Source organism: Megascapheus bottae, chromosome 13 (genome assembly GCF_031878675.1).
Source record: "Megascapheus bottae isolate mThoBot1 chromosome 13, mThoBot2.hap1, whole genome shotgun sequence".
In the NCBI taxonomy this organism is placed as follows: domain Eukaryota; kingdom Metazoa; phylum Chordata; class Mammalia; order Rodentia; family Geomyidae; genus Megascapheus; species Megascapheus bottae.
In genome coordinates this window covers 17,309,595-17,321,911 of record NC_143521.1, presented here as the reverse complement: position 1 = coordinate 17,321,911, position 12,317 = coordinate 17,309,595, and the positions used below count along the sequence as shown (strand labels likewise).

The following is a 12,317-nucleotide window of genomic DNA, read 5'->3' as shown; positions in this document are numbered from 1 at the left end:
GGACTGGCAAAAAAAAAAAAAGAATAAAAGAATATATACTAATTTGAAGTATTAAACTAAAAAGGACCTGAATATTGGTTCTAACACTATGTTTCTATCAGATGTTTTCAGATATTTGTACCTACCTACTCTGTGGCTTTAATCTCTCCAATGCTTTTGTTCTTTATTGTTTTATGGGAGTGTGGTTTGAACTTAGGGCCTCCTACTTGGTCACCCGACATTCTACCATTTGAACAATGCCTCCAGCCCCACTTTTTGCTGATAGAGCCTCATTTTGGTGATAGTCTCATTTACTTTTATTCCAGGCTGGCTTCAAACTTCAGTCCTCTGTATGTCAGCCTCCTCAATAGCTAGGATTATAGACTTAAACCGTTGGTGCCTGGCTTTATCTGTGTCTGTCTATCTGTATTTGCTGTATTTGTTTGTTTATTTATTTATTTATTTATTTATTTATTTTTGTATGGGGGTTGGCACTGGGGATTGAACTCAGGATCTCAAATACTTGTTCATGGCTAGTGTTCTTATTACTTTAGGTACACCTCCAGTCCAGCTATTTTGCTGGTTAGTTGGAGATATAATAGTCTCCTGGACTTTTCTGCCTTGAGCTAGCCACAAACAGATCTTCCTTGGTCTCTTTAGTAGTCTGTTTAGTAACTAAGATTGCAGGTATGAGTGACCTGAGTACAGCTTAATAGTTTTGTGTATGCGTGTGAGTGCTGGTCCTGGGGTTTGGATTTAAGGCACTTTCCCTTAGCTCCACTTCTGGCCTTTTTGGGTAGTTAGAGATGTGAGTCTCACAGGCTTTCTTGACCCTGTTGGCTTCAGACCTTGATCCTCAGATCTCAGCCTCTTGAATAGTTAGAATTACAGACGTGAGCCACCAGCACCCAGCTGACTTCTTTTTTTTTTCACCAGTTCTGGTGCTTAAACTCAGAGCCTGGGCACTGTCCTTGAGTTTTCTCAAGGCTAGAGCTCTACCACTTGAGCCATAGCACCACTTCTGGTTTTTTTCTATGTATGTGGTACGGGGGAATTGAACCCAGGGCTTCCTGCATGCTAGGCTAATACTTTACCACATTCCCAGCCCTGGCTTATTCTTTTGACTTTATTTTTTTTAAGTTATTGTCAGGGTGATTTATAGAGGGGTTATTGTTGTATTCAGACGAATATGAGTACATTACTTCTCAAACATTGTTACCCCTTCCCATGTTTTTCACCCACTTCGCCTCCCTTACCCTCTCCTCTTGTGAATATTGCTTTTGTGTAGTAGAAATGTAAAGACTGTCATCCTAGCTATTTAGGAAGCTGAAATTAATGGTTGAGTCCATTAGACTCTTACCTACATTCAGCCAGCAAAACCCTGGACTACAGGTGTGGCTCAAGTGGTAGAGCACCAGTCCTGAGTGAGAAGGCAAAGCAAGAGTTGGAGACCTTGAGTTGAAGTCCTGGTAACATTATATACACAAAAATTGTAATTTTTTACATTTCTATTTTGGGCAATGTCATTCCTTCCTTTGCTCTTTTTTTTTTTTTAAGAAAATAACTTCTATCTTCTACCTTACTGGTGTTATATTTACCCTCTTTATGGTTCAGAAAGTTGTAATACACAGATTTACTTTGATCGATCCCCCACTCCCATTTCTTTCTGTCTTTCTTTTTTTCAGTGTCTGGGTGCTGTCCCTGAGCTCTTTTGCTCAAGGCTAGTGCTCTGTCACTTTGAGCCACAGTGCCACTCCCATTTTTCTGGTGATTAATTAGAGATAAGAGTCTCATGGCCTTTCCTGGTTGGGCTGCTTCAAAACAAAATCCTTGGATCTCAACCTCTTGAGTAGCTAGGATTACTACAGGTGTGAGCACCAGCATCCAACAGTGATTTCTTTTTAATTTCTCATAATTTCTCCATTTGTATAACTCATTAGGCTTCTCCTTCACCCTTTCTCATTTTTCTTTTTTTTTCTTTTTGCCAGTCCTAGGGCTTGAACTTAGAACTTGGAACTTGGGCACTGTCCCTTAACTTCTTTTTTTTTTTTTTTTTTCCAGTCCTGGGCTTGAGCTCAGGGCCTGAGCACTGTCCTTGGACTTTCTCAAAGCCAGAGCTCTACCACTTGAGCCTCAGCACCACTTCTGGCTTTTTTCTATGTATGTGGTACCGAGGAATAGAACCCGGGTCTTCGTGCATGCTAGGCAAGCACTAGGCCAAACTCCCAGCCCCCCCCTTAACTTTTTTTGCTCAAGGTTAATACTCTATTGCTTGTACCACTTCATCTACAGCACAACTTGCTGGCTTTTTCTGTTTATGAAGACTCAAACAAGCACTACTAAGCTAACTTCCCAACCCCTTTCCCTTTCTCAGGTGGGTTTTTTTTTTTTTTTTTTTGGTGCCAGTCGTGAGACTTGAACTCAGCGCCTGGATACTGTCCTTGGGCTTTCTCAAGGCTAGCACTGTACCACTTGCACCACAGCACCACTTCTGACTTTTTCTGTGTATGTGGTATTGAGGAATTGAACCCTGGCTTCATGCATGCTAGGCAAGTACTCTACTATTGGGCCACACTCTCAGCCCCACTTTCTCAGGATTTATTGTTGTTGTCGGTGGTGGTGGTCATGGGGCTTGACCTCTGGGACTGGGTACTGTCCCTGAGTTCTTCAGCTCAAGACTGACATCCTACCCCTTGAGCTACAGCATCCTTCCATTTTTCTAGTGGTTAATTAGAGATGAATCTCACAATCTTTAGTTCCCAGGCTGGCTTTGAACCATGATCCTCAGATCTCAGCCTCCTGAGTAGTTAAGATTACAGGTATGAGCCAGCACCAGCCAGTTTTTAAGGTTCTGAAACAATTGATCTTGGTAACAAGAGAAAAAATGCTATCTAAATAAATATTTAGATTTGTGAATGACTCCTTTCTCAGTGTCCACATTTGCTGACTTTCTCTTTAAAATTAGATAGTTTGGGGGGTAAAATTTCATGGTGGCCTCTATTCTTTCTGTTCCCTTAATGCTGTTTTATTTTCCTATGATAGATTCAAAAGCTTTGTGACCGAGTAGCTTCATCTACTTTATTGGATGATCGAAGAAATGCTGTGCGCGCGCTCAAATCATTATCCAAGGTCTGTAATGCTTTATAAATCACTTCAGTTTCATAAGCTTGATGTTATTTACTTTAATAACTTATTTTCCTTTTAATGTGCAGAAGTACCGCTTGGAAGTGGGAATCCAGGCTATGGAACATCTTATCCATGTTTTACAGACAGATCGGTGAGTCTCTGTGAATGTTTTTCTCCTCTAGTTTTTCTTAAAAAAATTTTTTTTCCCCAGTCTTTGGGCTTGAACTCAGGGGCTGGGCACTGTCCTTGAGCTTTTTCAAGGCTCGTGCTCTGTCACTTGAGCCACAGCACCCCTTACAGCTTTTTCTGTGTATATGATACTAAGGAATTGAACCCAGAGTTTTTTAAGTGCTAGACAAGCACCATGCTCCCAGCCCCTTCTTGAAATGTTTTGTTAGTTTGAATTAACTTATTATTATTTTAGAAGATTAAATTATTAAAGCTATTAAAATATTAGATACTTAACTATTAAATGTTATTGATAAATACAGCTATTAAAATATTAAAGCTATTAAATTTTCACTTAGTTGTCATTTTAGTAAATATTGGACAGTAGGAATAAGTCACTGTGCATTGTGATAAACATAAAAATAAGATGAAACAAGAGTTAATTAAAGCTTAAGATTTGGGGGTTTGAGTTAGACTAATAAGTGTCTTAAATCTCACCTAGATAAACCACAGTGTACAATAATATAATTTATTATGAAATATCCGGTATTTAGATGTGTGTGTGTGTGTGTGTGTGTGTGTGTGTGTGTGTGTTACTGGTTATGGTTCTTGAACTCAGAGCCTAGGTGCTGTCCCTGAACTTTATTTAATTAATTTATTTTTTGCTCAAGTCTAGTTGTTTTACCACTTGAACCACAGCTCCATTTTCAACTTCTTTGTAGTTTCTGGTGCTGTTTAATTGGAGATAAGAGTGTTATGGGGACCAGCAGTTTGGCCTACTGTTAGAGTGCTTGTCTAGCATGCACGAACCCCTGGGTTCAATTCCTTGGTTCACATACACAGAATAAGCTGGCAGTGGTGCTGTGGCTCAAATGGTAGAGCCTAGTGTTAGGAAAGCTCAAGGACAGTGAATTCAAGCCCTAAGGGCTTTCCTCCCTGGGCTGGCTACTCAGCCTCCTGAGTAGCTAAGATCATAGGCATGAACCACCAATACCTGACCAAATGATTGTTTTTGTTTGTTTTGGGTAATTGACATTCATTATTTGTACAAGGGGAATTTTTTTTTTTTTTGCCAGTCTTGGGGCTTGAACTCAGGGCCTGGGCACTTTCCCAAGGCTAGGGTTCTACCACTTAAGCCACAGCACCACTTTCTGCTTTTTCTGTGTATGTGGTACTAAGGAATCCAACCCAGGGCTTCGTGCATGCTAGGCAAGCACTCTCCCACTAGACCACACTCCCAGCCCAGGGTTTCATTTTATGTATACATGTGTCCTTTTGGGGGGGAGCTATTTTTTTATTAAATAATTTATTAACATTAATTTTTATATCATATTTCAAATGTCATGTTTATCAAACAAGTGTTCAAGAAGAGAATCTATATATTATCATTGGCACATATATCTTAGAACATAATTAAAATTAAGCTGAGGGTTTGTATGTATGTCATAGATACAAATTAATATTTGTAATAAAACATTATGTCTATAGAGTATAAAATCCATCATGGCCATTTTTGTGCTCCCACTAAAAAGACAAAAAAAAAGTTCCAAGACTAGTTTTGAACCAAAATCCTCCGATCTCAACCTCCTGAATATCTAGGCACATAGCTTAAATTTTTATAATTATAAGTAAATTATTACACATTATAGTTCTCATTTAGTCTATCTTAGAGTAGAATTTTAGAAATGGAATTAATGTTTATGTAGTTTGGTTAATAACTGTCTAAAACCATTCATAGTAGCTTACATTCTGGCCAGCAGTGTGTAAGTGTAATTTCTTTTTTCTAGTTCCGATTCTGAAATCATAGGATATTCTTTGGATACATTATATAATATAATATCTAATGATGAAGAGGAAGAAGTAGGTAAGTTTCTAGTTGTTTTTTAATATAAGAATTAACTGAATTATATCAATTATATCAATGTTTTTATTTTAGACATTTATTCATGTTATTTTTCTTCATTTTAAGTGATTTTAAGAAATCAATAAAGACATAGACAAGTCCTTGAAAATTTTATTTCAAAGATAATTGCTTTGTTGTGGTTCAGAAAATTATGAGATGGAATAAGATACTTCTTTTTTTCAAAACAGAATATTGCTGTGTTATTTAGACTGACCTCAAAATTCAGTTCTCTTAAGCAGCCCCAAGAGCCAGGATTACAGGTGTGCACCATGACTTTTATTAGGTCTTTTCTTTTTTTGTACTCAAGGCCTCCCACTTGCAAAGTAGGTTCTCTACCATTGAGCCACAGCCTGCACCCAGTATTGCTTTAGTTATTTTTCAGCTAGCATCATACTTTTTCCCCAGGACTTATATTACCACAGTCCTCTTACAAATATCTCAAGCCAGTCTTGGTTTGGTTGAGATAGTCTTGCTAAGAACTGTTTTACTTGAGCTGCCTCTAATCACAAATCTTCCTGATGTGTGTTTTCCAAGTAGCTAGGAAATATTTTAAATAAACATTTTGGTTCTAATTATTTGGTCTTAATTATACTATATGCATATTAGTCATTTCTGAGGTAAATAATTTATTTTGCTTACTGATTATATATCTATTTAATATATGTATACTTTTATATTTACATATTTGTGGTATGTGTATATGCACACATTCACACAAGTGCATGTATATACACACACACATACACACATTGCCTGATGACCAGGATAAGGTTAGAGGATTTTTTTTTGCCGGTCCTAGGGCTTGAACTCAGGGTCTGAGCACTGTCCTTGGGCTTTCTCATGGCTAGAGCTCTACCACTTGAGCCACAGCACCATTTCCAGCTTTTTCTATGTATGTGATACTGAGGAATCAAACCTGGGTCTTTGTGCATGCCAGGCAAGCACTCTACCACTAGGCCAAACTCCAGGCCAAAGGATGTTTTTCCTAATAAATACTTAGCCTTTTAAAATAAGACTTACGTTAATTTATAAATAACAACAGTTTATTAACCTTAGAAAAATTTTAATTCATTTTCATTGTCTGGTGTGATATGGCATAAATAATTTACTTAAAAAAAATTTTTTTTTTTGTCTTGTCCTGCTGCTTGAACTCTGGGCCTGAATACTGTCCCACAGCTGTTTTGCTCAAGGCTATAGCTCTCTAGCAGTTGAGGCACAGCTCTGCTTCTGGCTTTTTGGTAGTAACTCAGTGATAGGAGTGGGATAGACTTTTCTATCCAGACTGGCTTCAAATGATATTCCTCAGATTTTACCTTCCTTTGTAGTTAGGTTTACAGCCATGAGCCACCAGAGCCTGGCCTTTTAAATATTATTTGTTTACCATTCTAATTCATATATCAAACCCAGAGCACTCCCTTACATCTATTCCCTGTATTTATTCTGCTTACTTGATATCTCCCCTTGGGGTTTCATAAGATCTATCAACTATAATATGTTCAAAAGTCAATTTTTAGTTACAGGTCCCAATTGCTTCTTCCACAGTGCTTGTCATCTCAGTAAATGGTAGCTCTAGCTTTCCTGTTGTTTAGGCCCAAAACATGGATTATCATTTGTTTATTTCCCCCATGTTTTACTTCACCAATTCTTTTTCTCTCCATTTTCATAAAATTATCATTGCTCAGGTCTAAGTCACCTCCACTTTTTGTTTTGCTTTTTTCCTCCAGACCTGTCTCCTTACTTCCTTGATCTCTGACAATTCTCATTGTTGCAGGTAGAGCAGGGTTTTTGTTTGTTCGTTTGTTTGTTTGTTTTGCCAGTCTGGGGCTTGAGCTCTGAGCCTGAGCACTGTCCTTGGGCTTTCTCAAGACTAGAGCTCTACCACTTGTCCATTTCTGGCATTTTTCTATGTATGTGATATCAAGGAATCGAACCCAAGTCTTCGTGCATGCTAGGCAAGCACTCTACCACTAGGCCAGCCTAGAGTAGTTATTTTTAAACTGGAAAATTTTTGCTTAAGGCTCTAGTTTTAAGGCTCAGAAAACAGTGATTCTTTCATTGATACAAGAGGTGATTAAAAGAAATGTTTCTTAGAATTTTTGAAGAATAAAGCTACCATATCTAAGTACATAATCAGTACTGAAAAGCATTTTCTTTCTACTTTTGATCTTTTTTCCTCCTTCCTGTATTAATAACTCAATTAGTATTATTACTCTTGATTACTATGCATTTTCTGTCATAGTCTTGGTTTTATTTTTTCCATTTCTATACCTTATTAAATTTAAACGTTGTATAAAGAACTTTGTGAGGAAGAATAAAGAGTTTCAATTTGTGTGCCTGCTCCATTGTTCATAGCCACTGCCTGGACAATATATGGAAAAGAGTTCTGTTACTCAGCACATTTTTAAGTTAGCTTTGTGTAGTAGGAGTAAAGGAAGGGGAGTAGTACATTGAGCAAGTTCAAAGTGATTTTATAATGTCACTAGACTTTTTTTTTTTTCCAGTCCTTGGACTTTCTCATGGCTAGAGCTCTACCACTTGAGCCTCAGCACCACTTCTGGCTTTTTTCTATGTATGTGGTACTGAGGAATCCAACCCGGGTCTTCGTGCATGCTAGGCAAGCACTCAGCTACTAGGTCAAACTCCCAGCCCCAATGTCACTAGACTCTAAATGATCATTTGCTTTGGCAGCTGTTGTTTAGACTATTTTTTTTTTTTTTGGAATTCTTAACATGTATTTGGCAAACAACACTGAAATATCAAGAAGTTTAAATAATTTTAAGCATTATAGAAAACTAGGACTGAAGAAAGATAATTTGAAGATACAACTTATATACAGTGAAATTTACTTTTTGAAGTTGTATAGTCCCTGTGAGGTTGGGCAGTAGAATATGATACTAAGGGCTAGGCATGGCACAGTGGTAGAATTAGCTAATGTAAGCCTCTGGAGCTGATTCTCCAGCCCTATCAAAAACAAAATATCATTTATACTCACTACTACATTCACCAAAGAATAATTTTTTTGGTGGGGTCAGTCATGGGGCTTGAACTCTGGGCCTGGGCGCTGTTCCTGAGCTCTTCAGCTCAAGGCTACTGCCATACCCCTGGAGCCATGGCCCCACTCCCTATTTTTCTTGTGGTTAATTGGAGATAAGAGTCTCTTGGTCTTTTGTGCCTGGGCTGGCATTGAACTGAGATCCTCAGGTCTCAGCCTTCTGAGTAGCTAGGACTACAGATGTGACCATCATGCCCAGCCTTCACCAAAGAATAATTTTTATATCACCTCAAATAATTTCCTTAATCTAAGACAAATTTAACCTATTGTCTTTAGGAAATGTCATAGTTAAGTGGCATTAGATGTTATTTTAAGCATTTAGCTTTCAGGCCAGGGCAAAATGCCTTACATTTTAATTCCTGCTACTCTAGGAAAATAATTTTTTCTAACAACCATGCAAAAAGCACAATACCCTATCTGAGAGATAACCAAACCAAAAAAGGCTGGAAGAATGGCTTCAGTGATAGAGAGCCTGCTTAGCTAGCCGAGACCCTGAGTTCAAACCCAGATACCCTCTTCTCCCAGAAGAATGTAGTTTTCCATCATAATTGTAGTATAGATACTAGCCATATTATTGCAGTGTTACATTATTTAAATGATCACTTCTGCTAATTCTTCATACCATTATGTTGAAGTGCCTTATTTTTGAATATTACAGAAGAAAATTCCACAAGACAGAGTGAGGATTTGGGAAGCCAATTTACAGAAATTTTCATTAAGCAGCCAGAAAATGTCACTCTCCTGTTATCTTTATTGGAGGTAAACAGGGAACCTTGATATTTTTCTCATCTGGAATGAGCTTCTTTTGGCTTTTTGGGTGTTACTGGGGAAGCAGTGTGTATATACTTTTAAAGGTACTGACGTTTATTTCTCATACACTTTCTATATGAGCATGTTTCAATTGTATGACCTCTTAAAGTTACTATCTGAACATTTTATTTCTATTTTTTATAAAACACTATCCTGTCTCACCACTAATACTTTAGTCATTTTAATACCTTTATATTAACATTTTTTCTGTTTATCGCTTCTTTCTTTTTTTTTTTCTTTTTAATTTTTGTCAGTCGTGGGGCTTGAACTCTGGGCTTGAGCATTGTCCTTGAGCTCTCTAGGTTAAGGCTAGCACTCTACCACTTGAGCCACAGCACCACTTTTGGTTTTCTGGTGGTTAATTGGAGATAAGAGTCTCACAGACTTTCCTGCCCAGGCTGGCTTTAAACCATGATTCTCAGATCTCAGTCACCTGAGTAGCTAGGATTACAGGCATGAGCCACCAGCACCCGACTCACTTTTTAATTTTTTAAATTACTTTTCACAAGTTTGCTCAGCTTCTATCTTTTCACATAGTTTCTGTACCACTATCAGTTGGAAATGTCTTTGTTGAGAATGTGAATTGCTGATTTTTAATATTTTAATTCTGTATTTCAGGAGTTTGATTTCCATGTCCGTTGGCCTGGTGTAAAGCTTCTGACATCTCTTTTAAAACAACTAGGGCCTCAGGTGCAGCAAATTATTTTAGTCAGTCCCATGGGTAAGTGACTTTCATTACTTACATAATTTTGGTTGAAAGTGAGGATTAGGGGCTGGGAATTTAGCCTAGTGGTAGAGTGCTAGCATAACACAAAGACCCAGGTTCGATTCCTCAGTACTACATACATAGAAAAAAGCTGGAAGTGGTGCTGAGGCTCAAGTGGTAGAGCTCTAGCCTTGAGCAAGTCTAAGGACAGTGCTCATGCCCTGAGCTCAAGCCTATGGCTGGCAAAAAAAAAAAAAGGGATTATTTCCTAGGGAAAGCAACTGAAATATGCTATAAAAATATTTATTTTAACCAGTATTTGTATTTCTGGTCTGCCAGTATTTTTTTCTCATGATTGTGTGTTCTAGGTGTTTCAAGATTGATGGATTTATTAGCAGATTCCAGGGAAGTGATACGTAATGATGTAAGTTAAATTTGGTAAAAAAAAAAAATTCAAGAACATGCTATTTTTTTCCTCAGCAAATAAAATCTGAGTTATAAGAAATTAGATTTGGAATAGACTGCTTGTTTTGTTTATTATAGATCTTGAATCTAGGGCCTGGGCATTGTCCGTGAGCTCATTTACTCAAGGGTAGCACTCAACCACTTTGAACAGTAGCTCCAAATTTGGGTTTTGGGTGGTTAGTTTGAGATGAGAGTCTCGTGGACTTTTCCTGCCCAGGCTGACTTTGAACCTCAGTCCTTAGATCTCAGCCTCCTGAGCAGCAGGATTATAACTGTGAACCACTAGCACTCAGTTTCTTTTAGATCTTTTTAAGTTATATAGAGGACCAAAGTATTTTGTTGTTATTGTTTGTTTGGCTGGCTGGTCCTGGGGCTTAAACGCTGTTTCTGGGCTCCTTTTGCTCAAAGTAGTACTCTACCACTGGAGCCATAGTCCCACGTAGAGATTTTTCTGAGTAGTTTATTAGAGATAAGAGTCTCATGGACTTTTCTAAGCAGGCTGGCTTCAAATCTCAGTCTTCAGATCTCAGCTTCCTGAGTAGCTAGAATTACAGGAGTGAACCACCTGCGTATAACCAAAGCTTCTTGTTTTGGTCAGTTCTAGGGCTTGAACTCTGGGCCTGGGCACTGTCCCTGAGCTCTTCAGCTCAAGGCTACCACCCTGGAGCCAAGCCCTACTTTTCTAGAGGTTAATTGGAGATAAGAATCTCAGGTCCTTTTGTGCCTTGGCTGACTTTGAACCTTGATCCTCAGATATCAGCCTCCTGAGTAGCTAGGATTACAAGCATGAGCTACCGCCCGCCCACCCTGAGCTTCTTTTGCTCTACTGCTTGAGCCATAGTGCCACTTCCAGTTTTTTCTGTTTATGAGGTACTGAGGAGTGGAATCCAGGGCTTCATACATGCTAGCAAGCACTCAGTCACTGAAGCCACATTCCCAGCTCTGGATTTTTATCTTTTTATTGATTTTGAATCAAATTTTTGGAATTTGGGGCTCAGATTTATGTTTCTAAACTTTTTTTTTGCTAGTCCTGGGCTTGGGCTCAGGGCCAGAGCACTGTCCTTGGACTTTCTCAAGGCTAGAGCTCTACCACTTGAGCTACAGCACAACTTCTGGCTTTTATCTATGTATGTGGTACCAAGGAATCGAACCTGGGTCTTCCTGCATGCTAAGCAAGCACTCGACCACTAGGCCAAACTTCTGGCCCTGTTTCTAAACTTTTTAGACATTCTGCCAGAATATGATAGAATTATTAAGAGCCATTTACAATAGAATTCCTTTTTTTTTTTTTTTTTGCCAGTCCTGGGCTTGAGCTCAGGGCCTGAGCACTGTCCTTGGACTTTCTCAAAGCCTCAGCTTTTTTCTATGTATGTGGTACCGAGGAATCGAACCCGGGTCTTCATGCATGCTAGGCAAGCACTTTAACCACTAGGCCAAACTCCCGGCCCCAGAATTCCTTTTTTTTTAATGAGTATTTGGGTTTTGCCAAGGGCAGTGACTCACGCCTGTAATCTTAGCTACTCTGGAGGCTGAGATCTGAGCATCTAGGTTCAAATCCAGCCAGGGAACAAAAGGACCTGAGACTCTTATCTCCAGTGAGCCTCTAGAAAAAAAGGAAGTGGGGCTTGGCTCCAGGGTAGGGTAATAGCCTTGAGCTGAAGAGCTCAGGGACAGTACACAGGCTGTTCAAGCCCCATGACCCACCAAAAAAAAAAAAAAAAAAGGGAATCTCACAGCTTTGTATTGCCCAGGCTGGCTTTGAACTGCCATCCTCAGATCTCAGTCTCCTGAGTAGCTAGAATTATAGGTGTGAGCCACCACGCTTGGCTTATTGTAGCATTCTTGAAAAAGATATACTCACGCATAGTTTCTTTAAGCTGCAAGGAAAACTATATATTGATTGATGAATGTGAAAGAATTGTATATTTCTTTCAGATCATATATTGAAAAGAGAACTGAATTGGAAACTGTTAAATATACATTCTAGTCAGTGCTCTGTTCCTTTGAGATGTTAGGCAGGCCAAATTGCTTAACTTTTCTGATCTTGTTTCTGCATATATAGTGAAAGAGTTGAGCTGGTGCTAGTTGTGACTTATAAAATTTTGTTT

At 38.6% G+C, this 12,317-nt stretch overlaps 1 protein-coding gene across 1 annotated transcript in view; it reads left to right on the top strand.

Annotated features, from left to right (window-relative positions):
* Positions 1 to 12,317, top strand: part of Uso1 (USO1 vesicle transport factor) — a 72,691-nt gene that overhangs the window by 10,854 nt on the left and 49,520 nt on the right. The window contains exons 2-7 of the mRNA XM_090343415.1: positions 3,022 to 3,108; positions 3,192 to 3,256; positions 5,061 to 5,137; positions 8,887 to 8,987; positions 9,657 to 9,759; positions 10,113 to 10,168. Coding sequence (XP_090199541.1) covers positions 3,022 to 3,108; positions 3,192 to 3,256; positions 5,061 to 5,137; positions 8,887 to 8,987; positions 9,657 to 9,759; positions 10,113 to 10,168 — 489 coding nt within the window. The remainder of the gene's footprint in view (positions 1 to 3,021; positions 3,109 to 3,191; positions 3,257 to 5,060; positions 5,138 to 8,886; positions 8,988 to 9,656; positions 9,760 to 10,112; positions 10,169 to 12,317) is intronic.